The sequence below is a fragment of the Saccoglossus kowalevskii genome, chromosome 8, assembly GCF_978046115.1.
Source record: "Saccoglossus kowalevskii chromosome 8, keSacKowa6.1, whole genome shotgun sequence".
NCBI classification, from domain to species: Eukaryota; Metazoa; Hemichordata; class Enteropneusta; family Harrimaniidae; genus Saccoglossus; species Saccoglossus kowalevskii.
Window position 1 is genome coordinate 18,502,754 of NC_140648.1, and position 26,180 is coordinate 18,528,933.

The 26,180-nt window shown below is 37.3% G+C and overlaps 4 protein-coding genes across 5 annotated transcripts in view; 3 read left to right on the plus strand and 1 right to left on the minus strand.

Moving 5' to 3' along the window:
* Positions 1-2,748, minus strand: part of LOC100371914 (protein tweety homolog 2-like) — a 64,634-nt gene extending 61,886 nt beyond the window's left edge. Inside the window, exon 1 of one of the 2 annotated variants that reach the window (XM_002733229.4) lies at positions 2,469-2,748. In XM_002733229.4, the coding sequence (XP_002733275.1) occupies positions 2,469-2,597 (129 nt within the window). In that variant the 5' untranslated portion in view covers positions 2,598-2,748. Of the gene's footprint in view, positions 1-1,703; positions 1,769-2,468 lie in introns of those variants that run through there. The other variant, XM_085502290.1, reaches the window with a different exon arrangement.
* A 105-nt stretch (positions 2,749-2,853) lies between these two features.
* LOC100371765 (leukocyte receptor cluster member 9-like) lies at positions 2,854-9,356 on the plus strand. The gene is made up of 3 exons (XM_002733228.4): positions 2,854-2,974; positions 4,957-5,164; positions 6,208-9,356. The coding sequence occupies exons 2-3, from the start codon at positions 4,990-4,992 to the stop codon at positions 7,686-7,688; spliced, it is 1,656 nt and encodes a 551-aa protein (XP_002733274.1). The 5' UTR covers positions 2,854-2,974; positions 4,957-4,989; the 3' UTR covers positions 7,689-9,356.
* A 6,819-nt stretch (positions 9,357-16,175) lies between these two features.
* Positions 16,176-18,947, plus strand: LOC146739368 (uncharacterized). Its single transcript, XM_085502734.1, has one exon. The coding sequence runs from the start codon at positions 16,176-16,178 to the stop codon at positions 18,945-18,947; it is 2,772 nt and encodes a 923-aa protein (XP_085358860.1).
* A 138-nt stretch (positions 18,948-19,085) lies between these two features.
* Positions 19,086-24,264, plus strand: LOC146739369 (uncharacterized). Its single transcript, XM_085502735.1, has 2 exons — positions 19,086-20,226; positions 23,786-24,264. Exons 1-2 carry the CDS (start codon positions 19,086-19,088, stop codon positions 24,262-24,264), a joined length of 1,620 nt encoding a protein of 539 aa, XP_085358861.1.
* The last annotated feature ends 1,916 nt before the right edge of the window (positions 24,265-26,180 follow it).

The window sequence follows — 26,180 nt, forward strand, 5'->3', positions numbered from 1 at the left end:
CCTCTTTGTTATGAAAATATCATAACACTGCTTCACAAAGTGAAAACAAAAAATGAAATTAGAGAAATATTTTGTTTGATGAGAAGATTTGTAGTTGTCACAGTGATTTCAAACATTCAAGATTTTGACTTGGTTCTCAAAGATTACACTAACAAAAACATTAAATTTGATCAAAAGGTTGAGGAGAACCGGGCAAACTACAATGAAAGAAACTGTTCAGTTCACACTCGCAACAAATGACCACTCCAAATGTGAAACTTGAATCAACATTCCACGGGTTTCTATATCTAATCCCTGGCATAGAAATCCAATCGTTCAACATCATAATACCTGATAAGTTAAGTGGTTCAATGAGATTTAAATACATCTAACTTGGTGGTTAATCTTATTTCAACAACTCTGGAAATTATCAAGAAAACTGTTTCAATTCAATTTGGGGTGGGGGTGGGGTTATAACATCACCACACTCGCTATGTAGCAGGCATTCCAATTATACAAACAAATTCATTCTTTACAGGCGTTCTATGGGTCACAAAGAAACACATTGAACAAGATGCTACACGACAACTGAGGCCCTTTAAGTCAAAGTTTTTTTTCTTTTTTACAAATAAATAAAACAAAGTTGTTACAAGCTTAAAATAAGAATCATGCCTGTGACCTCAATTCTTAGTACATTAATAACGATAATATTATTATTAGAATAATGTATCTATAGTCGCCATTAATTAACCATTACAAACTCTCAAGATATACAAGTGAAAAATATTACGTTTGAAACAGAATAGAAAATAAAATGAATATGATTGAATTTTATGAACACTTCAGGGAAGAAATACATTTAATTTTCGGTTTCCTTACAATTTCCTGCTAAGGCATATAATAACACAATAAACATTAGCAAGTACTCATTCTCTAACCATAAATATGAGTGTGGCTTATATTGCAACTGATAGTGTTATTTATCATCTAGGTGGTTGAAGAGGGCAGAAGAAAGAATGAAATCAACTCATCAAAGAGTTAGGTCAAGGTCAACCCCCTAATTACTAGGTACCACTTGATTAAATAGGTGTGGAGATATAGGGCTTTGGTTCTTTTATTTTAGCGGAAACGCATACTCACAATGCAGGAAAATTCTGTAAATCATGACAAAGCGAGGGCACAACAGTGGGCTACAGTACGTGGTGTTAACGATCGCATGACATTACACCAATGGACATTACTTTACAGTGTATCCAACAAAAGGCGATATTGACTAATGGACTGTGGTTTACTGCGAGGCTATTGTTCGACTGGATTTGCTATATAATTTGAATAAAAGAAATAAGAAGAGTTGCAGAGAACGCTGAGTAGTACTCGTGTAATAACACACTTCAGACCCTAGCTATAAACAAAATGGGTTCCCTTGCTGAGTTTACCATATAACATCAGATCATAGTACTACAGTAGTACATACAATGTTAACCTTCTGACACTTGCAGCCAGCTGGTACGGTTTGTAGCGTAAATTCTTGCAAATATACAATGCAGCACACATGAAGAGCGATAAAAAAATGACAAAACCCATTACGGAATTACCATGTATGTGAACTATAGAAGCCAGAAGTGTGCATTAGCATGGCATTAGTAACAAAAAGCTTGCTCGATCAACACAATAGATTATTTACTAAACTAGACACAATAATTGAAACTGAAAGGAAAGCCTACCAACAATAAACAGATTTTCTGAGTACGCATCATAGATATAAGGCCATGTTTGCCTTCAAATAGCTTTTCAGCTTACACGGTCTGTATATTATTATATCAGGAGTTTTAATTTCGTCTCCGACTCTGCTACTGCGGCGTTGACAGCGTCAGACTGAAATCCATACCAAACCAATAATTACCAAGCAATGCAGAGATGACATTTAGAACGCAAGCCAGAACACTATTAGGCGTGAAATGGTACTGTTTAAATAAACAAACGACGCTCTTTGTTTACGAAAGAAGTTAATTAGCTGAAGTGTTGAAAAAAAAAAAAAAAACGAAATCTTTTGAATTAAAGAAATTTCAGTTGACAAACACCAATGACGAATTGTTTTCAATTGCAGTGCGATCGTTTAACGTTGAGTTGCTGGAAATCAAAACTTCGACGCAAATATGAATTTACTAAACCAGAATTAACAGCATTTTTAATTTCAAGATGCCGACTGCCTAACCCAATGAATGGTATGGGTGACCGTTTGTAATAAACAATTATTTGAACTGCGGCATGGTGCATCGTATTCATTGTGTTCGCAGCAATGAATTCTGACTCTGACAGTTCTCACTCGTTCGTCGTCGTCACATTTTTAAAGTTTGTGTTTATCTTCAGCGTCTTCGTACCACAAATATAAATACATTTTATTTATTAGGATTATTACTGAAAAGTAGTTGCATTTGTATATTCCAAAAAAGTTTTGCCATAGAACCGGGCATTAAAGAAAATCTCACCTCCAAATAATCGTAGTCGTCTGGAGCGAACGTCGAGTTAGTCTCCATGAAACCCTGTGATATCATAAGTCGGGGCCAACTGTGAAGCCATTCCGCCAACCATGTTGCCGTATAATTCTGCGCCTCCATAATCCAAGTAACTGAAACTAACTTCTTAGTACAACGCACAAGTAGAATAGATTCCCTTCCGCCGAGAAACGATAACCCGACGGGAGAAAAGAGAGATTTTCCTGAACTTGTTGAGCTTGTCACTCACACCGCCATTTTAGCACACTGCAATAATCACCTGGGAAGGGAGGAGTTTCAAGAGGGCTCCCTAAGTTTGTACTAACGAATGGGTGATTGAAGGGTTAAAGGTCAGATACTATTTTTAGTCACCTTGGGGATTGCACAAGAAAGTGGCAACATAAACGGGACGTCCGTTTTGCGGTGGCTATAAAACGCCTTGTCACGAACGTTGGGTAGTTATTTTCGTCATAACTCTCATTTGGATTGTGAAAATACAGGTAAGTAGTACATATAAGACGTAACGTTTTTAAAGCTTGCTGAATTTGATCGCAAACAAGAATGTCTGCTTGATTTGTTCAGCTTCAAGTTTGTTATTATACGATGGAGCAAATATAAGATTTAGCTCAATATTTACCGGTATACTAACACCATAATTTCGTTTGTGTGTATGTCTTTAGTTTATTCACTTGATACAAGCAAATGCAGGGAAAGATCGTACACACTCCGCAGTGCGTGATTGTGTGAAGTACTGATTGATATTTGCGCTACAAAATATTATATAAAATTTGTGTTAATTGTGCAATCGAAATAACACCACATGTATTTGTGTAATATCAAGCTCCAACATTTACATTACATAGATAAAAGTACTACATGCATATGTTATGTGTATGCTATTATTAGTTATTATTATCTTAGTTACCTTAGGTTGGTGAGTATATTTCACAAAACAAAACATGATAATTGTTATTATTTGTTTTCTGCACTACTGTCAGACCATAAACTCATTTCCTTGATATTTATAAATTTCACAAATCAGACTGAGACGATAGGTTTCTATTTGCCAATGGAGTAACTTTGGAACATTTTGAAATATGTATGCTCACTATGCTCACTGATTGGTTGGTTGGATTCAACTGCCATTGAACTTTATAAATATTTCTAAAAAAAAATCAAAGAGGGGTTTGTGGCTACCGGTAGATCTGATTAAATATGATCCTAGTTTTTAGAAGTTTTGATAATCGCGAAAGCGAACAAGGTAAGTATGTGGCAATAGTTCAAGTAATACAGAATAAGATGTACATAATAATAATAATAATAATAAAAACAATTACAAAATAATAAAAGTATATAATAAAAATTAAATATATAAAATTAAATTAAATTCACATGATCAATACACCGAATTTTACAGACACATGTACACGCTGTTCTAAATATTCTTTATATTTTCCTAACTTCTAACATTGCTATGCCATTGCCACAATCAGATAGAAGAATTCACTATCGATTTGTTATGTGGTCATCATCATGATTTGGAAAGGAATGAATTAAAACTGGGAAATTGGTTATATTGTTGAAATTTGGTTGATTAATATCTGTCATTTTACCTGCAATTTCGTAATAAAAATAATACAATTTTAATAAAGGCATGTGTAGAGTTTCATGAAAGAAATTTGAGGGTGGTGGTCAGTGTGAGCACACATCCAGATTTTGTGCAAACAAACAATGCAACATTGTGTGGGACCCATATTGAAAAAGACACATCGCAGTGACCACAGTATGGATTACTTATTGATTACTAATTCTGAGCCTTTTTTGTTTTGAAAAGGTTTTTCAGTGAATTTGGTCACTTTGAGAAATATTCCTTTTCATTCCTTGCATTATGTATTCAAATACAACTGATTCATGGTGGATTTTGGGATGAAAATGCAACATTTCTCTGTCCAAATTTCTATTTGGGGGATGCTGTTCTTGCAAGTCTAGCTATTGTAAACTGTTTCTGACAACAAGATCCAGTCAAATGAATTTGATGGTTGAAAACAACTAACCACAACACGTTAATAAAATTTGCATGGCAGTAACTTGACCAATCACTGAAGGTAATCGACAAAAGCTCATGGGTCATTACCATTATCAAATGACTTCTATAACCAATGAAATCTTATTCTTTGAATTTAAATTATAAAATTTCCTGAATTCATTCATGCCTTTGTGAAATTTTCTGTACATTAAACAGAAAGTTTATCACTGTTGTCTTCTGTTTTGTGAACAGAGCAATTACATAAACACATGCAGTTCTAATAAAGTTAAAGCCGAAAAATTAGATCCTTTTCTGGTCAGCATGCGCTGGTTTTCAATGGAACATATTACGCCATTTTTGTTACACATTATTGATTCATAAATGCAATTTTTAATTTATATTTTGGTCTATGTCAATAACACATGTTTTTTTTTTTTGTCTGCTATCTCTGAACAGTCTCATAAGTCGTGTCCTCAACGCCGTTTTATCATGGCGACACAAAGCGATTCTCATTTAGAGGACCAGCAAGAGGAGATTGAAGCGTTACGCTCCATTTATAATGACGAATTTCATCTCTTATCATGTACTGGTACTAGTTGCTGTAGCAACAAGATCCAGATTACTCCGGATGGTACTGGTATTGTCCTAACATTCAGTTTATCAGGTAGGTCTAAATACATTCTTGGTTTCTGTGTTAACGTAACACCAAAATAAAAATGTTTCTATTTTTATTTTGCTTTTCCTTCTGCTTCTGCCTCTGTTTTTGAGTTAACAGTAGATTCAGTAGTAGTTGGTGTACTCATTTGCTGTTTTGTTTTGCTGAGTGACTATTTGCATTATGCCACAATTATGCAAAGTTTACATGTAACCTTCAAGAGCTATCAATTATCATTGGTTGGTTGAATATCACATGACTATCACATGACATGCCAAATCTCATATTCTGACATTATAGAGTTTGTTCATATCTAGTCAATTTGTTTTTCAAAATTAATGTTATTATGTTTTTTTCATGTAAGTTCTTTTTTAAATGATAATCATCAATTTTGATAACTATTTTTATTTACTGATTTGGGTGACCTCAATGTATTTGAGATGCATTTTCCAATTTTGCCATAGAGGGCATGCTTTTATTTAGATAAAGGACTTTGCTCAGTGCTGCTGGCAGAATTGTGGTTTGGCCATTCATATACCAGGTGCAAACTGACTGTTGTGCCAAGATTGTGTATAAGAAAATTTTAAAAAAAACCTGCTTTACTGACACTGTAATATACCTATTAGTGATAGACAAGAGTTTATTCAAAAAAAACTTTTACTTTTTATTGAATCTGACTAAGTTTTCAAAAAAATGTTGTCACGAACATGGCAGGGAAACAGTAAGTTCTATTGTTATTCAATTTAGCGAATTTCACTTACTTGTAAAAATAATTAATGGATTTACAGTAGGCGAGTGGAGTTATCACTCTTCTAAGAAGGTAAAGTATGAACAGAGGTTATGTTAGTTAAAATAAAAATAGTTGATGTGCTGTGGTTTTGCTGAATCACGTGATAACAAGCAATACAACATATATACAAGTTTATATACCGGTAAGTTGAAATCATTCACCCAGGGAAATATATCTATGTTTTTTTTTTTATCAGAACTACTCAATTGTTTTATCTTTATTATATTCCTATAAGTAACACTTTTTTTTATTTTCATCTTAGATTCATACCCTGCGATGACTCCACGTATCGACATCGAGCTGCAAGATGGGTGTGGTATTACTGCCGAAATGGTGGGAGAACTGTTTGCAAAGCTGTATGAAATGGGTAAACATTATATCGGGGATGCCATGATTTACAATTTGGTGGAGTTCACCAAACACTGGGTGCAGGTCAAGAAGAAGACAACAGATGCTGTTGCTCTAGCAACCACTGATGTCGTGGAGGAACAAGATAAAGATGTCACTGTGTGTCAGTTTCATCTGCAAGGCAAATGTAGATTTGGTGAAAAATGTAAAAATCCACATGTAGGTGAGGAAATTACTGTATGTAAAAAGTTGAAGGAGCTTGACATGAACGACAGTGAGAAAGTGACAAAGAAAGACAAATCGATTCCAAATGAGGAGGAAATTGTCGCCAAGAAACCACCGATGAAAACAGCTAGTGATGTCATATCCAGAATTCAGTGGGACTCCAGTCTTTCTAAGAAACGGTTCACTGTCGGTTATTTGGATCGATTTTTAGGTATTATAGAGAAGCCTTTTACTGTTTTCACCTGGACGTCTGAGCTGGCTTCGGTGGATGATCATTTTGAATTGGCCATTCCTCAGCATCGGATTCAGTACTTCAAATATCGGGATACAATTGTTTGGGATAAAAACTGTAGACTTGACAATGTCTTTGGTTCAACTGGTAGTGGCACCACTATTTTAGAAGTTATTGACAAGTATCGTCAGTTACATCCTGATGACAAAGATGACGATGAAACTGATTCCGCCTGTGAAGAGCCTTATGAAGATTACGATTTCGGGGTGGTGGAACCTGTTGGAGTTGAAACTCCTATGGAAGCTGCTGCGAAAACAGACCGACCTAGACATATTGGACCAAATTACTTTATTGCTGTGCGTATTACAAACCCAGCTATTGGTGAAGCTGTGAAGACATTGCAAGATAAGATTGTGGAGTCTGTGCCAGATTTAAGAAACTGTTGTTCTACCATTGACAAACTTCACATCACGGTTGCAACTCTGCGAATAGACACTGGAAAAGAGATGCAGATTGCGTTTGAAGTACTGCAGAAACTCAAATATGATCTGTCACATTTACTGAAATCGCCGATTATGCTACACTTCCAGGGACTGCAGAATTTCCATGGTCAAGTCCTCTACGCTGCCACCAACCCGGATCCGATCTTTGATAATTTCCATAAACAACTTACGTCCTGCTTTGAAAATGCTGGGTTGAAAATAGTTGGGGAATTCAGTGAATTTGTCCCACATATGACCATTGCACAGATGTCTCGCTTTGTAGGTGGAAAATTACATGCCCCCACTATGATTAGCAGTCTGTGTGATAAATACTCAGAGTATTATTTTGGTGCTCAAGGTGTGGAGTTTTTACATTTATGTTCCATTGGCCAAGGATTGACGCATGATGGTTTTTACCCAACTGCGGACATTGTAGATTTGTATGAAGATTTCTAAATTATATAATTATTTCAATAAGACTAAGACAAAAAAAAAGCATGCTTGTCTGCGGACTATGAGTATGTAGTATTCACAAAATAATAATAATACAATTTTTTCAAGACATGAACGCAGCAGATAATTATATTTATTTTCAACTTTTTTGTTCAAAATTAAAAATATATGAAAATTTGCAATTTGTTGCTTGCAAAATTTTGGCGGGAAAATTAAACAAACAACTTGTTTTACACATATTATCATAGTCGTCACATATGTATAAAGAGTTGTGTGATGCTTGTCCAGTTTAATATTTTGATATATTGGCTGAATAATACTGGATAGGATTCCATAAAAATGTTAGAAGGTCACAGTCATCACTCTGTGTCATGCAACATTGATTTCTTTTGAAACAAAATTTGAACTCTTGTCGATTGTAACGCTTTGCAAACAAAGTTACAAATATGTTTTGTGGGAGTTATTCTGACAATTTTTTCAAGCTATGTAATACTGAGTCAACATGACCTTTGTGGTGTCAATTCATTTTCAATGCTCCAGAATACTGCCTCCACAAATTCACATTTTCCACCTGCACGATGTTGTTCTATTTGTACATTGTACGCTCAATAGTGGAGTGCTTTGGCCAAACAGTCACCTTGAAAATTCAAGATGTAAATTCATGGAATTCCTGAACGGCTATTAGCATATCAACATTAATAAATACATGCGGTATTACATGTTTCCACATTTGGTATCAGCAAAAGTATTTGGCTCAGTACTAAAAAAGATCTTTTTATTACTTTTCACTAACTATCGGTAGTCACAAGTGAAATTGATTAAGACAATGGTAATTAATTAATGTTAGTTACAACAATAATAATCAAGAGTGTATGCACACATGTTTGTTTTGATTTTAGATAAAATTATAAACAGGGGTAAATCTGTTTTCCAGCACTGGGGGCGCTGTCACAATATATTTAGTAAATCCAAAAAAAAAATGTCATACATTTTACCTTTAATCATAAATGGGTATGGTGTTTTTATAGAAGAAAATTGCAATCATTTTATGACAAAAAGTCTTGGTGAGAATGGAATTAAACAATTTCTCTTGTAAACAAAATTTTTAAAAATATACAATTTTGGACTTAGACTTGTAGGAAATAATGATATGGAAATAGTCTGTTTTATTCAGAGATAGTTTTATGATTAACTTTTTTAACGTATGAAGTGATGAAGGATCACTGATTTTCTTTGTTGCAATATGGATAACTTATGAGTATTTTTAGTATAATTTAAATGATTTTGTTTGATACTTCTTCTTGATACAAATAATAGAGTAAGATTTTTTTGGAAAGCAAAAAATTAATTTTGACAGGGAACATGTAATAATAAAAATGCTAGTAAGTGCACATTTCAAATTACGGATATGCAAAGATAAATCTGGGCTGCACAAATGCTTTCAGTATTTCATTGATTTAATACTACTATGATTGCTGCCAAGTTGACAATTTTATTTCACAATAAATTATACCCTGATGCTTCTATTTTTGTCAAACAAAATCTCTTAAAATGACCAGAACTACTCAATGTTATTCACATATGGTAGAGAGAGTGAAATAAAGTCCTTGTGAATTTGAAGAAATGTACAATACTGCACAAATAAATTAATAATGATTTTGTAGTCCAAAAGTCATGTCAGTGTGTGCGTGCATGTACGTGTGTGTGTTTGCATGTGTGGTAACAACGTTGGGACGACAGAACCTTATTATTTATATAATTTATATTAATATTTAATCAAATTTAGGTAAAACTTGTGTAGCTTAGGTTTAGTAAGGGGGGCATAATATAATTGTACCATACCTACCTTCTTTACTAAACCTAAGCTTTGCAAACATTTCTATGTTCAGTCACGGGATATTCAACTTTTATTTAATTACGGTAAACATAATTAAAATTCAATTCTACGTCGAATTGCATTGTAATTGAGTTTAATTAAACTCCAATTAAAACACAACCTTATATAGGAACGCATTTTAATAGAGTTCATATCGCAACTATAAAGTTAATTCAACTATATGAAAAGTTAATCGACTGTGTGCTGTTGCAATGACGGTAAGACGTCCCTCTATTATCTATAGATGGACTTGGTTTGAATTACTATCCTCATTGTATCTACAATATGAATACACCCTTAATGCAGTGGCTCTAATATGTGGAGCAACTCAGTAAATATGTTTCCATAATTTACTTACCTTAAACTTAACTTAGAGTTGGGAAACATGTGGCAACAGACGTTACGCACGTTTGCAGGATATCGAATTGCGAAAGAGGGCGCACTTTAATGCACACCTTGATTGGCGTAGATTAGCAATCAGATATAACGGTATGCATTACGAGTAAACATTAAAACCTTTTAAACAATTATATATCAAACAATTATACCCTATTTAACATTACAGGAATTTGTATATCAAATACAGACGAAAAATGTATCAATCGCATTTAATTCCATACGCCTGCGGGCGGAATCAAACACGACTGTAGTCCCAACTAGCCTGGCATGTAGGTGTGAGTAGGCCCTCTGTGTTAGGTTTGAAGCACTGCAGAAGGCGCAACTCATGCTACCTTGTCAGGCTATAGCCCCTACTTACAGATTTAAAGGGCGTTTTTCGTCGCGCAGCGCGTTTTCAATTTCTATGTAAATAACCAATGTATTTTACACGCGCTGTATACCATGTCCCGTGTCCCGCGAAGCGACGACCACTGTCCTTTAATGCAGTGTGTTGCGATTCCAATGAAAAATTCATGAAAAAGAAATATAAATTGCGTGAACGAGGGGTGAACGCGAAAAGCCTGTAACCGCGAAATTGGATTTCGCGGTTACAGAACTTTCGCGACAGGAGACTCATGACTGCTAGCAAGTCTACCAATTATAATATATTCGTTATATAGTACTCTTACCATAGTCGCTTTCATTACAATAACACATCATAATAAATTTTGGCAAATTTTCTGTATTATCATTGTTGGGAATTTTAAGGCGCTGTGGTACTTCTATTACCAGCTACATCGAGCATGGAATATTCATTTTTTTGAAATAAATGGCGTCATTTCGCATGAGTACTGTGATTTCAAGGTAACACGTAACTTCCCATAATGTCCTGCAAGGTGTTAACTGGCATAAACAAAATCCAGTTGGTTTTAGACCGGGAAAGATACACACCGCAGTAAGATTTGGGAAACGTTCAACTCTCACGTGACTTATATAGAAAATGCCTATATTTAAAGCGCGGTGGTAGTCGCGCAGCGCGTGTTCGAATTTCATGTAAATAAACAATGTATTTTACACGCGTTGTATACGTCGCTATGAGTCCCATATCGAACAGGACGCGGTACGACGACTGCCACCCTTTAAATTGTATACATCCCATGAAAGTATCTTCTCTGACTCACATCCCAATCTCTTCCGGCGGGAAAAAAAACATTGTTGCGTTGACCAAACATTTCAAAAGCGTCCACAGACCCTTCAGAAATGCTGACGTTTGTCATACTATGCCCTCTATGGTGTGGCACTTTTAGATATATATATAGTGACTGTGGATTCAGGCACTTTTTTGAATGATTGAAAGACGATTTCTTTGCCTTTTGGGAAGTAACCCTTGAAAAACCAAACATGAAGTCATCTTTTGTCACCTTTTCGAAAATGAACTGCGTATTTATTTCCATATTTTTTTCACAAATTATGATAACGATTTATAACAAATGGAGAGCAAATTATAGAAAAAAATACATACATACATGGTGGGCCGTGAATAATTATGGTTCAAACAATTATTCGTCAATTAATGGAATGTCTAAATACTGTCAAACACCCCATTTTAGATGGAATTAATTTTCGATGAAAATTGATTTTGTCTGTTTATTTTCACTGATTTTTGATGACTTTAATGTAAAATATATATAAAGGGGTATTTTAACTGGATCTTATTCCCATTGATTAATCGTTTCAACGGAGAAAAATGAAAATTTACAGTACTACTCAGCAGTATCTATTCTTTCAATGGATGGAGTAGATGTACATAACTTACGACCAAAAGGTCACCATCTGTGATATCTCGCGGCCATTACCTTTTCAACGTGTACTGTAAAACTTATTTATTTTCACTAGCATTATTCAATATTTTTGTTATTTTAAGTATATATCTACTGGGTTTTAAGTTCTCGAATTTGCCAGCGAAACAATAAGTTCAATAATGCCTTTACAGTATATTGAATAAAGGCGATCATATGGCAAAACGTCATGTTTCAGCCTTAAAGGGCGGTGGTCGTCGCGCTGCGCATGTGCGATTTTTGTGTTGATAAACATTGATTTTCTCACAATCCAATGCGCTCTTTTAATGGAAATCACAAGTATGATGTTTGACCTGGGCGCGCCCTGCACTAATTATTGCCGGTGACTCCTTCGATACTTTTCAATCACCTAAAAAATACCTAACTAAAGCTTGGTAATGTCGCAGTTCGTACTCGTTGATCTGCGCAACAGTCAAAGTTGCCATCTTTGTTTATACGAGACCCATACATCTCGCGCATGCGTGGTGCAATGACTACCGCCCTTCAAAATGTGCCATTTACACTATTGAACATATCTATATTTTAACTAGACCACAATAGTATATTTTTATTTCATATACTCACTGAATATGGACAGAGAATTTTCAATAATGTTGTTTGATGATGTGGATTGCTGATTACATTGTACTATGAACACACATCTGAGTATTGGTTTGACATTGTGGTTAAAGCGGGGGTTGTCGCCACCTGCGCATGCGTCAGATGGCCATAGCGTGTCATTGTTTACAAACAAGCGTCTACCCATGAGCCTTTGCGTTTTAGCGTGTGTTGTTATCGTCGTCTGGAACTCAATTCCCGCGCGTGCGCAGGTGACGACCCTCCCGCTTTATTATGAAGATCGGTAAAGAACGCGGCTCGAATACGACTTGCTGGTTAGAGCAACCGGACTTAGCGTTTTAAAGAACGATCATTTCCCAGAATGGAGTATTGGGTGTATGGGTATATAGGTTGTTCATACATTAATTCCTATACATCAACTTAGTTTGATTACTTCAGCGATCCGGGTATATACTTGTATCGAACAATCTCGTGAACAGTATATTGAAGGAATGGATTGAAAGGTGAATGTAGTAACTGTAAAAATAGTTTAACTGTTGTGGCTGCCGCCCTCTATTGGCAGATTTGAAATGTTCTTTCTTAGAATGTTAGAAGAGCCTCGCGAAACAAACAGACCGAATAGCTTCACCTTCGCGGTGGTGTGCCATTACGCATAGAAAATAGTTCTTTTTGTTTCATGAGTTTTATGCATTTGTAGACTCCTTGTTGTGTTTGGGGTCTTTTATTGATAGTAATAATTATTTTGTGTTGTATTTTGAATACTTTTACTCATTACTTATTTGATCTTTCTAAGTGACTTGCCCTATTGTATCCATTCGCCTTTTTGCCGTTTGTTGATACATACAAGACATGAAAGCTGTTTTCTGTTATGTCACTGTGAATTTCGGATACTTTCGATTATCCCAAGGCTTTACAGGTCGCCAATGAGGTAAATATGTGCCCATAATGTATCCGTTGCATTTACACTATTTTTGCCTTCTTTTTGTTCAAGATTTATCTTCAGTTGTTATCAAGTAATTTAGATGTTTTGAGTAGATCGGAAAAACGGTCATTTGTTACTATTATTCGACATACCTAGCATATCGTTACTATAAATTTAATTGTGTTGCTACGTTATTGTTATTTGTATTTATCTGTATTTTTCAGTTTTTAAGGAGCTTAAGATTGTGAATACGATGTTCATGAATGTGCTTGGTTTTACACTACTGATCGTTCGCTGTATAGTGTTAAGCAGATCTGCATTGTTGCTTGAATAAATCACATCTCTAGTATACGAAACTCTTGTAGACTTGTCACTTTAAAGTAAAGCTCTTGGTGATACAGTAAAAACTCAGATCTTTGTGGCGTGTCTCCAAGTTGTGTTGAAGACGTTTGATGCCTTTCCAGGAAACCCCACAGTAGTTATTCACCGGTGCTGTGCATTACTGCTGTTCAAGTCAACATTAAGCTGAAGTTGTCAAGAGCGGATGAATTCAAGACCGATGTTGGAAAGCTGGTAACTGCCTGAACATTCCATAAAGAACATACATATAATAGCTGACAGTTTTGTGCGAAAAACTGAACATTTAATTTGAACACTATATAATCCATACTGATTGAATTTATATTTGATATTTTACACATATAATTTCTCACACATGTATTTACTGCTGTCATAGTCCCTGCTGCACAACTATGAGTCTGCATAGTTTAATCTTGTAGTTTTTTCACATTGTTTAGATTTACCTGTTTGTGGTTGTGAGACTTTCTCTGAGCTTATTGACACAAGAGTGTAGGTAGTTTTACACACTCCTTCCATTTTCATTTGTGACAATCACAAAAACGTTGACGTGTGTTATCGTGACTATGGATTGTGATACAGCACCCTCAATGTTGGATATTGAAGGTAAGCGAGAAGAGGCAGTGTTGGTTGGTACAGCTCAGGCTAATAGTAAAGGTAAGACTGAATCTGAGTCTTTATTAAGTTTACGTAGATCAGAGAGAGTATCTAAGCTCACTGAGAAGGCGAGAGAAGGTAAGTTACAAGATCTTGAACAATTTTTTTGGCAAACCCATGATCATCTGTTGTCGCGTGTTCCGCATCATGAGCGATTAATAGATGAATCAATTGAATCGCTCAACACACTGATTGACGTGATAGAGGAAGAACGCAATAAGATTATTAAAATACATAATCAAATTAGAGATCTGTCAAGCACTCCACGAAAAGATATTTTGATGGCCATTGATCGAGTAAATGTCTATGTGGATCAGACAGTTCTTCATGCACAACGTGTAATAAAACGGGCTGAAATTTCGAGTATGGTGTCCATCGGTTCTCTGTGGTCATCTAGTTCTAAATCGGTCATTTCGCATTGCTCACGGTCTTCTAAGCACCCAAAAGAAACAAATTCATCATCATTACACAGGGCTTCCACTGTTAAAGCAGCTGCCCTTCAAGCTGAGTTGGAAGCCAGAGAAGAAGAGGCTATTCGAGAGGAGGAGTTAAAGCTACTAGAGCTTGAGGAGAGTAAGCGAAGGGTTGCAGCTGAAGCAGAAATGCAGCGCAGGTTAAGAGAGCTCGATAGACAAAAAGTAGTAAGAGAGCTTCGTATTGAAAAAGCTAAGTTAGCTGTATATGAAAGGGAAGATTTATTTGAAAATTTTCCAGTTAAAAGAGAACCCAATTTAGTGCCACCAGCAATGGTAGATACACATAGTACAGGAAAACCAATGGTGATAATGGAGCCACATAGCCCTCCTGTAGTTGAACAATCAAATAATGATAAACACAAATGCCAACCAGTATTATCTCAGGACTATTGCCCAACTACAGCACAGAATGACCTTAGAGCACTGACTGAGAGCTTGAAAGCGTCAGTGTCACTGAGTCGACTACCAGCACCAGAACCGTTGGTATTCACAGGAGACCCATTAGCATATCCAGATTGGATTACTTCATTTTCTACTCTAATCGAATCACGTGGTATCCCGCCTGTTGAGAGGATTCATTACCTGAAATAGGTACTTAGGTGGCTCTGCCAGAGAAGCGGTAGAGGGATGCTTTCTACTCAGAAGTGAAAGTGCATATGATGAAGCCAAAGCCACTCTTGAAGAAAGATATGGAAATTCTTTCACATTGACCGAGGCCTTCAGAGATAAGATAGACTCATGGCCAAAGATTTCTGGCAAAGATTCCAAAGCCTTGCGACGGTTTGCTGACTTTCTAAAGCAGTGTCTCATAGCCATGAGAGTCACAACAGGTACGGAAGTGTTAAATGATGTTCGAGAAAATAGAAAAATGCTTCAGAAACTGCCAGATTGGCTTATAAATAGATGGAGTCGTATTGTTGCAAAGACAAAGAAATGCACAGGTATATAGCCCTCATTTAAATCATTTGTTTCTTTCCTGCAGGAGGAAGCGGAAATTGCATGTGACCCGTGCACTTCTGTGGAATCTCTGAAATCTACCCTGCAGAAAGACAGAGATACATCTCAACGCTACACACCCAGAAACGGCAGGCCTGGAGGTCGCACTTTATCAACCATAGCAAAGCCAGAAAAAGATGACCAGTCCTGTATTTTCTGTAAGAAGGGTGGACATAGTATTCAAGAATGCTATACTTTTACAGCTAAGACCATGTCAGAGAAACAAGATTTCATCAAAAAGGGTGGTTATTGTTTTGGTTGTCTGCATTCTGGTCATGTGTCTAGGAAATGTCCAAATCGAAGTATATGCAAGAAGTGCAGTAAGAGACATCCCACTAGCTTGCATAGTGAAGAAAGAATAAACATAACCAAAGTACCAAGATCATCTCACAGTGAAACTAAGGAACCCAAATGAGCAACAGATCAAGATCTCAAAGAAAGGACCAATATACATGTGAAAGATGCTGGTTGTTAGGCATAGTTCGCAAGCGTGACAAATCACTTTCATCCATGATTGTGCCTGTATGGATCTCCAGCAAAGAAGATCCTAGTGAAGAGATGTTAGTATATGCACTACTTGATACACAGTCTGATACTACATTTGTATTGAATCATGCTGCAGAGCAGCTCAAAACAAAGTCAGATCCAGTTAGTCTTTGTTTAACAACCATGACATCAAGTGATCGTGCTATTCCCTGCAGAAAGTATCCCAATCTCAGTGTTCGTGGATTTGATTCTGATGTAATGGTTACACTACCAACTGCATATTCGTTAGAGTACATTCCAGTCAACAAATCGCATATACCAACTCCTAAGATTACAGAAAAATGGCCTCATCTCCACCAAATCACTCATAGGATACATCCCATACAGAAGTGTGAAGTAGGTCTATTAATCGGTTATGATTGTCCCCAAGCCATTGCACCTCGTAACTGCATCACAGAAGTGGGAAATCAAACATTCGCCATAGAAACAGACCTGGGATGGAGCATTGTTGGGCAGATGACACAGGCAGAAGAGAGTGAAAATATTTTCGGTGTTTCACATAGAATACTTACCAAGGTAATACCAGACAATTTGGTACTCAGCATTAATGGTACTGGGGATGTACATAACTCTTATGAAAAGCAGTATACACCATCAGAGATTTGCTATGCTTTCAAGACTTCAACAAAAGAACAGATTGTCAGTCCTTTGGATGTAGTGAAATTACTTGAATCTGACTTTAATGAAACCAGAACTGATGAAGTGTCTATTGAGATTATTGAGAATGGTATTCACAAGGGAGATGATGGGCTTTATACAATGCCACTCCCGTTTAAACATGATAAACCTAAATTGCCAGACAACAAGATTATGGCAGAGAATCGCTTGCAGTACCTTCGGCGTCGATTTAAGAGTGATCCTAAGTACTTAAATGACTATAAAGTGTTCATGCAGAGCATCATTTCAGCGGGTGATGCAGAATTAGTTGAGGAACAAGAAGAAGAAGTCGGACATGTCTGGTACATACCTCACCATGGAGTCTACCACCCCAAAAAACCTGGTAAAATACGTGTTGTATTTGACTGTAGTGCCAGATACAAAGGAACAAGCCTTAATGACCATTTATTGCAAGGTCCAGACCAAATAAATTCTCTTGTTGGTGTTCTTTGTTGCTTCCGGAAAGAGAAGATTGCTATCATGTGTGATATCGAGAGAATGTTCCATAGATTCAGAGTAGCAGAGCAGGATAGAGATTTTCTTCGATTTCTTTGGTGGAAGAATGACGATATAGATTCTGACCCAGTTGTATACAAGATGAGAGTACATCTCTTTGGTGCAGTGTCTTCACCAGGGTGTGCGAATTATGGTCTTAAACGTATAGCTAAAGATAATCAACAGTATGGTAGTGATGTCTACTTCGTTAACAGAAATTTTTATGTAGATGATGGCCTGCAAAGTGTTGAATCAGTGTCTAAAGCTATTAAACTCATTCAAGATGTTCGTGATCTTTGTGCAGAAGGGAATCTTCGTCTGCACAAATTTGTTTCCAATAGCAGGGATACTTTGGAATCGATACCTATCTCAGAGCAAGCACAAGGCATCAAGGACTTAGATCTTTCTTCCAGTGACCTACCAGTAAAAAGAGCCCTCGGTGTTGAATGGTGTGGAGAATCAGATTCCTTTCAGTTCAGACCAGCCATTAGAAGTCATTCCCCTACACGTTGTGGTATCCTGTCAACTGTGCCTTCGATATTTGACCCACTCGGATTTTTTGCACCACTTGTCTTGTGTGGTAAACGTTTTTTACAGGAAATGTGCAAGAAGGGTATGGAATGGGATGAACCCCTACCAGATAATCTTAGTACAAAATGGGAATCATGGCTCTCTGAAATTTCTAAGTTGGCTGATCTCAAAATCAGGAGATGCTACAAACCAGAAAGTTTTGAAGACTTGAAGAAAGTTGAGCTGCACCATTTTTCAGATGCTAGTCTTACAGGATATGGACAATGTTCCTATCTGAGATTAGTTGATGTTCATAGTAACATACATTGCTCCCTTGTCTTAGGAAAAGCAAGAGTCACTCCTCTGAAACCAGGGACTGTTCCCCGGTTGGAACTTCAAGCTGCAGTTACTTCCATTAAAGTCAGCAACTTCCTAAACAAAGAATTAGACTATGAAAACATAGACAATTTCTACTGGACAGACTCAAAGGTAGTACTTGGTTATATCGGAAATGATGCACGTCGCTTCCATATATATGTGGCAAATCGCATACAGAGAATTAAAGATGCTTCTGTAGCTGAGCAGTGGCACTACATTCCCAGTGCAGAAAACCCTGCAGATCATGCATCCCGTGGCCTAGATGTGGCAGGCTTGCAGAAGTCAAACTGGTTCACCGGTCCAGCCTTTTTATGGAATGAAGAACTACCATCTTTTGGCAATATGAACATAGATCTACAAGAAGATGATCCGGAACTGAAAACTGCAAAGATGTTGGCTACTACCGTAGTTACTTCATCAATGCTGCATCATTTGGAGTGCTTCTCAGACTGGTCCAAGGCAGTAACTGCAATTGCTGTATTACATCAATACATTTCCAGGAAGCTTAGGCAGACTACTATTTCACCACAAGAAGCTAGACAGAAAGCAGTGATGACCATCATAAAGTGGGCACAACAAGATGCATTCGCTGAATAAATAGAAATAGACTTAAATCGTCATGTCAATTCAAAGGATGTATTATCTGTGAAAAGAAACAGCTGTCTAATTTCATTAAGTCCTTATTTAGACGATCAACAAGTACTGAGAGTAGGTGGACGATTGAAGAGATCTACCATGCCTGACCATGTTAAACATCCCATTATCCTTCCTAAGAAGAATCATGTGTCGTCTATGATTATTGTATGGTGTCATAGAAAGGTGGCTCACCAAGGCAGAGGAATGACCGTGAATAGTCTAAGATCAAGTGGATTTTGGATTCTGAACTGTGATTCGGCAGTTGCATCGTACATATTCAGATGTGTCCTGTGTCGAAAACTTAGAGGAAAGGCCAACACACAAAGAATGGCAGATCTTCCCAAGGATCCTTTAGAGCCAGCTCCACCATTCACATACTGTGGAATGGATTGTTTCGGCCCATTCATCATTAAGGAACGTCGATGTAAAGTGAAACGATATGGTGTAATTTTTACTTGTTTGGCCCTTCGTGCTGTTCACATAGAAACTATAGAAGAAATGTCTACTGATGCATTCATTAATAGCTTACGTTCATTCATTGCTATCAGAGGTCCTGTAAGACATATACGATGTGACAGGGGATCTAACTTCATTGGTGCCAAAAATGAGCTTTATCGTGAAATGCAGGCACTAGATAAAGAAACAATCCAGGACACATTGCAGAGTGTTCAATGTGAGTTCATATTCAATTCTCCAGCCTCTAGCCACATGGAAGGTGTCTGGGAACGCCAGATTAGGTCAGTAAGGAACGTGCTTGCAGGAATCCTTGAGCAAGCTAAAGCCAGGCTGAATACTTCGTCTCTCAGAACATTCTTATATGAGTCTATGGCCATTGTCAATAGCCGGCCTTTGACAACAGAGCACTTGAATGATCCTATGGGACCGACTCCACTTTCTCCTAATCAGCTCCTGACAATGAAGTCTGATGTTGTTTCACCACCTCCAGGTAATTTTGTGAAAGAGGATCTATATGCTCGTAAACGATGGCGCACAGTTCAGTACCTAAGCAATTTATTCTGGACAAGATGGCGAAAGGAGTATTTGATAAATCTCCAGTCCAGGCAGAAATGGCAAAAGACGAAAAGAAACATACAGGTAGGTGACATTGTACATCTTCAAGAAGAAGACACCATTAGATCTCATTGGAGATTAGCAAAGGTAATAGAAACCATTAATGACAAAGATGGACTTGTACGACGGGTCAAGATTCTTGTGGGTGACCCAAACTTAACCAAACGAGGTAAGAGAACGACTAATTGCTCTATTCGAGAGACTTGTTCTACTTGTAGAAAACAATTCTGAAGACCACCACCCCTGATGTAGCCCTGATGGGTGGGAGCAGTATGGAGTACACTCGTTATCGTAAGTTTTTTGGTACATGTTGTAGAAAATCATAAATGATTTTGGGTGGGAGTGTGGCTGCCGCCCTCTATTGGCAGATTTGAAATGTTCTTTCTTAGAATAGAAGAGCCTCGCGAAACAAACAGACCGAATAGCTTCACCTTCGCGGTGGTGTGCCATTACGCATAGAAAATAGTTCTTTTTGTTTCATGAGTTTTATGCATTTGTAGACTCCTTGTTGTGTTTGGGGTCTTTTATTGATAGTAATAATTATTTTGTTTTGTATTTTGAATACTTCTACTCATTACTTATTTGATCTTTCTAAGTGACTTGCCCTATTGTATCCATTCGCCTTTTTTCCGTTTGTTGATACATACTAGACATGAAAGCTGTTTTCTGTTATGTCACTGAGAATTTCGGATACTTTCGATTATCCCAAGGCTTTACAGGTCGCCAATGAGGTAAATATGTGCCCATAATGTATCCGTTGCATTTACACTATTTTTGCCTTCTTTTTGTTCAAGATTTATCTTGTTATCAAGTAATTTAGATGTTTTGAGTAGATCGAAAAAACGGTCATTTGTTACTATTATTCGACATACCTAGCATATCGTTACTATAAATTTAATTGTGTTGCTACGTTATTGTTATTTGTATTTATCTGTATTTTTCAGTTTTTACGGAGCTTAAGATTGTGAATACGATGTTCATGAATGTGCTTGGTTTTACACTACTGATCGTTCGCTGTATAGTGTTAAGCAGACCTGCACTGTTGCTTGAATAAATCACATCTCCAGTATACGAAACTCTTGTAGACTTGTCACCTCAAAGTAAAGCTCTTGGTGATACAGTAAAAACTCAGATCTTTGTGGCGTTTATAGTTCTATGGTTATGCAAATGTGGACTATGTCGACCTTTTTCCCGTGATGCAATGCACAGCGAAAACGTTCCAAAGACGCGCGCCAAGTAGAACTGTCGACGACCACCGTCCTTATATGGCAGCATAAGTCCCCTAGGTAAGTCCATGGAACTATAAACCCCAGGAAGAACAACGAAACTAAGAGGATTAAAAAAACCTTTGTCTTAGTTTATCTTACAGTGCTTTCGCTTTTGTTTCCACAACATTAGTCATGGTCATACTCCATGTTAGTTGCCGCCGATACGCCCGTATCAACCGCTTTGCTGGAAACGGAAAACTTGAAAAAAAAATTTCATATCTGCGCAGTAAAATATTTCGTTCACTATGCATGCGCAAACAAGTCGGTCTGCAGGGTGACCTTCAGTGTACCGGAAATCATGCAACGGGTCGGAGTTTTAGCGAGTTTTCATAATTTTCAATGTCGTTTTTAGATTACTTCTTGTTTTTTTCAACCCTCGAAATAATAAGGTTGCGAAAGTTTGCGAAACATGGGGTTTGGTATGCTGTTTGTTGTCGAGATATCCCGACTTATTCCGTGTTTCCCTTCGATCGCCAGAAGTGGCAATGTGTTTTTTTTTTCCTGTTGAATGTCGCTCATTTATCAGTGTTTTTGTCTTGGCGCCATTGTTTTTTTATGCTATAACCGAAACAACTCGATCACGTGATCTCCCGAAGTCGCCCGATTGACTCCGAAAATGACCGATAGTCGGAGATAAACGTTCATTTGCGTAAATAAACATTCGACATCGCGGCAACTATCATAGTTCAAAGCTCAGACTAGTAATACATTAATGTATTACTAGTCTGAGTTCAAAGGAAACGAAGTGGTTGTTCTTCCTGGGGTTTATAGTTCCATGGTAAGTCGGACAACTTACTGCTCTGACCAAAATATGAATGATCTTCTCTAAATATGACATGTACGCATTCCATACCCACGGTGGTCCTCAGGCGATATAAGAGAAACAAACTACTTTACTGGGGCGGGGATACGAGAACCTGTTTGACCCAGTTTTTCACAGGTTTAATATGCATGCCTGTGTGTTTATCCATGGAAGGTACTAACGGAAGGAGCCACGAAGCTATTGTTTTAGCTTTACCCCATGGTCGTTTGTCAGTGTTTGTTCACAAACATTGTTCTTGTTAGCTTTTAGCACCTTCGTACAATGGGTTACGCTAATCTCGAGCATTCGGTAATATTCGGAGCATGTTCGGAAGCGATAGTCGAACCTCGCATGTACAATATTGAAAATGGCGTCTAGCTTGAATGCTGTTGTTTCCGGAGATCTTGGCGAACTTTAATGGAAAATTGTCAGATACAACATTGATTGAAGAAGAACTGATGAAATATCGTGAATTTTGTATTTGTAATGGTAATGAGACTTAATCAATGATTGCTTGTGACGATTGCATTATTCAATGGTACCAGTGCGTGGGTTTGACGCCCGAACTGTCGAAATGTTTGACCACCGGACATCGGCGAACACCAACAGAAAAGATAGTATCGAAAGAAGAGCATGCCTAGACACTTTCTCTGTGAAAATATTTTGTAGGAGTCCTTAGGAATTGTTGTTGTAGGCACTCGAAATCTTGTTCTAGTACAGTTCCTAATAATTAAAACATGTGAAATTTGTGAAGTCAAACGTTCATCTGTTGAATTTCCGGTTGTGAAATACGTATTTTGACCTTTCCGTTAGTACCTTCCATGGTGTATCCCACAAAATACCTTACAAATGTAGGCACGGATACCAAATATTTATAAATTATATTTTGTTCAACTTTGTCGTGCGTGTCTTAATGTAAAACACGTTTTCTATATTTCATGAAAAGTTCGTAAACCTTCAAAGGTAAAGTAGACACCGCAGCAAAACTGAATTTCTGCTGCGTGTGTTTCCCAGTAATTTTAGTGTTTTCTGAAATTCGTTTATATGTGATCTGCTACTGATGACGTAATGCTTTATCATCGCTACGGAAACGGGGTGGGGTGGGTGATAGTGATTGGAGTAAGTTGACAGCCTGGAACCATTGTTATTGGATGGTTAGAAATACCGCCAGGTGAGCCTCGCCAGGAACCGAACTAGAATATATGCATATTTATTTTTACACTATGAATGAGAACTGGTATGCTTTATTGTATTTTCTGTACATTTTCCTTTATTGTATTTTCTGTACGTTTTCATAAAATAGAGGCTTGGCATCATACTGACCCATACTGTATGGTGTGCCATACATACTGAATATTTGCAAACTACACAAATGTAGGTCAGTATTATATGTGATCATATTATGATTTTGCGTTCAATTACAGATCTAATCTCACCATTATCGTATCATGACTTCCGAAAGAAGACATAAAAAATCATATGCGAGGGGTAATCGATCGACAAGGGGAAAAAGACCGCCGGGATCACATGTACGTCCCAATTATTTTCTTGCGGTGCGTGTAACCAATCCGGAAATCCTTGAAGCAGTAAAACGTATCCAGGAAACGCTCGTTGGAGTTAATGAGGATTTGAGCGAGTTTTGTGCGTCTATTCCCAAGATGCACCTAACTCCTTTCAGTTCACTATTCGGATCGACGACGAAACGCACCTAGGGGCGGCACGCGAAGTTTTACGGAGTCTACAACCATCGATTTCAGCGCTACTCCCGCCACCAACGTCTCTGTATATATCTGGACTGAACAATTTCAATCGTAGGATCTTGTTTATGGATGTCGTGGCTGACCCGGCCCTTGACAGATTTCGGTCAGAACTGCTCTCCAATTTCGAGAAAGTCGGAGTGCGAAACGTCGGGAATAATCTCGAATACACTCCCCACGTGACTTTAGCGAAAATGTCATACGATGAAGCGAAACAGATGAATTTCCGGTTTCTGGATGAGAGATTGTGTCCCGAGTTCAAGGAGACGCATTTTGGAGTGCAGCAGATAGAGGGCGTACATTTATGTGAATTAAGTAATGACGTCAGTGAGGATGGTTTCTACAAAACTGCATTCACTTTGAATGTTAACACAACCTAGTGAGTATTGTGCATGGAAGGAAGGACAATTACAAAGAAAGAAAATAGAAAATATCTGTTTATCTCAAATTTTCTCAAAAATCCAGTCAGTATATAGTAGAGTACGTTTTCAAACACAAAACGCTTATTAGCACGCGATGACAATATAGTTGACTTTCGGATATTCTCCGGTATCTCGACTAAACCTACACATAAAATAATAAAAATAAACACTGTCACTCTCCTCAAATTTATAAAATGAAATCTGAATATGATAACCTGTGTTGACCCATGTCCTGTCAGTTATGATGCAATTGCCAGATAATACACGTTAGGTTGACATTAGCAAATTGTCAAAGCTAAAACTGAAATGAGAGAGGTATTCATGAAGTAGTCACTGTGTGAGTTGTGTCGGTCCAAGACAATTATGTAAATGGTCCAGTTTAAATGTTAAAATCGTACTGAGAGTACTGATACTACATAACGCCTTCTACGGTGACAGCGTAGATATCGAAAATATTTCTCTTGTTCATAATTTGGGTGTCAAAATCTTTATTCGTTTGTCATTATACAATACACATTTAAGCACCTTAAAGCGGGGGAGTCGTCACCTGCGCATGCGTCATGTACACGCGTCATTGTATACAAACAAGCGTCTACCCACGAGCCTTTGCGTTTTTAGCGTGAGTTGTTATCGTCGCTTGGGACTCAATTCCCGCGCGTGCGCAGGTGACGACCCTCCCGCCATAAATATGGATTCCAGTCTTGTAAATTATAATAAAGAATTTAGTTGAACACAACCGTTATATTGACACTGTATTGAATGATGACCGGCGTTCACAATGACGTCACTAGTCGACCATTATTTGATGACTCGAATGTTCCGACCTGGAATGAGTACCTTGAGCCGTATGACATAGAGTCTTGAACGAGGACGCTACGAATACATCGATGACACGACCACTTAACCATTTCTAGCTCCAAACAAGAGCATAATACTGTTGGTGTCATCTGCTTTATATTCGTTTACAGTATTATCTTATATGTTGTCATAGACGGGGGACAATTTGTTCGACGAATATATACCTGTTAAAACGAAAATAGGAACTAAAAAAATGGCAGTCAATTTGGGGTTCCACGAACAAAGTTTTTCATGCACGACAGATGTCGCTTATCAATATTCACTGTAGCTGAGAGGTAGAAGTCCACTTCTCATGACCCAGGCTGGGGTGACGTCCTTTAGGGGCTGTCGACAACTAGTATAGTCGCATATCTCAGCACACCTGAAAAACACAAAGATGGCATAGTCGTTGGTAACGGTTGTCAAGACCTGGAGGAACTCTCATTCTTATTTTTTAAAACTCAAAATCCCCAATAATAAGTTTATTGTATTCGTTCTTTATAACATCTAATAGGCGGAAAAAAACTACAAAAAAGTGTTTTACTGCTAGACATGGGCCGAAAAAAAAATTCTCGAGTTTCTTACTATCTTGTGTCTAAAATTGATGCACGCTTGTTTTTTTTTTTTTTTTGTTTTTTTTATTTTGTCTAAAGAGTTTACATTATTTTCGTAAATTTTGAAAAAAATGTGATGCGCATATTTCACTGGTGCACGCGATGGCGAGTAACCTGAATTGGAGGGGGGCAACTATCACAATAAGCTGCCGCATATTATATTAGTAATGCTTGAATCGTCGTGATTGTTGTATTTCTTGTAAATACTAGTATTTCTTATTCCATTTTTTGGCATTTTCAGTTGTGACAAGTGTCACTCTGTTCTTTGCGTTTTGGATCGTAAAGAAAGTAAATAATCCGACAATATTTTTCGCACGTAAAATATATTTTGTGTTTGAAATATCAATAAAAAACACCAACAGTGTCTTGCAATATCCGTTCAGATTGACGTCATGGTTCTAGTTTGGGTGTAATCTGTGAATA

Bases quoted from the DNA above. Each gene is read 5' to 3' on its own strand.
- LOC100371765 (XM_002733228.4), top strand. From the start codon at position 4,990: ATGGCGACACAAAGCGATTCTCATTTAGAGGACCAGCAAGAGGAGATT. The intron at 5,165-6,207 runs GTAGGTCTAAAT...TTTTCATCTTAG, and splicing joins CCTAACATTCAGTTTATCAG to ATTCATACCCTGCGATGACT.
- LOC146739368 (XM_085502734.1), top strand. From the start codon at position 16,176: ATGAGCAACAGATCAAGATCTCAAAGAAAGGACCAATATACATGTGAA.
- LOC146739369 (XM_085502735.1), top strand. From the start codon at position 19,086: ATGCCTGACCATGTTAAACATCCCATTATCCTTCCTAAGAAGAATCAT. The intron at 20,227-23,785 runs GTAAGAGAACGA...TCTATTCCCAAG, and splicing joins CCCAAACTTAACCAAACGAG to ATGCACCTAACTCCTTTCAG.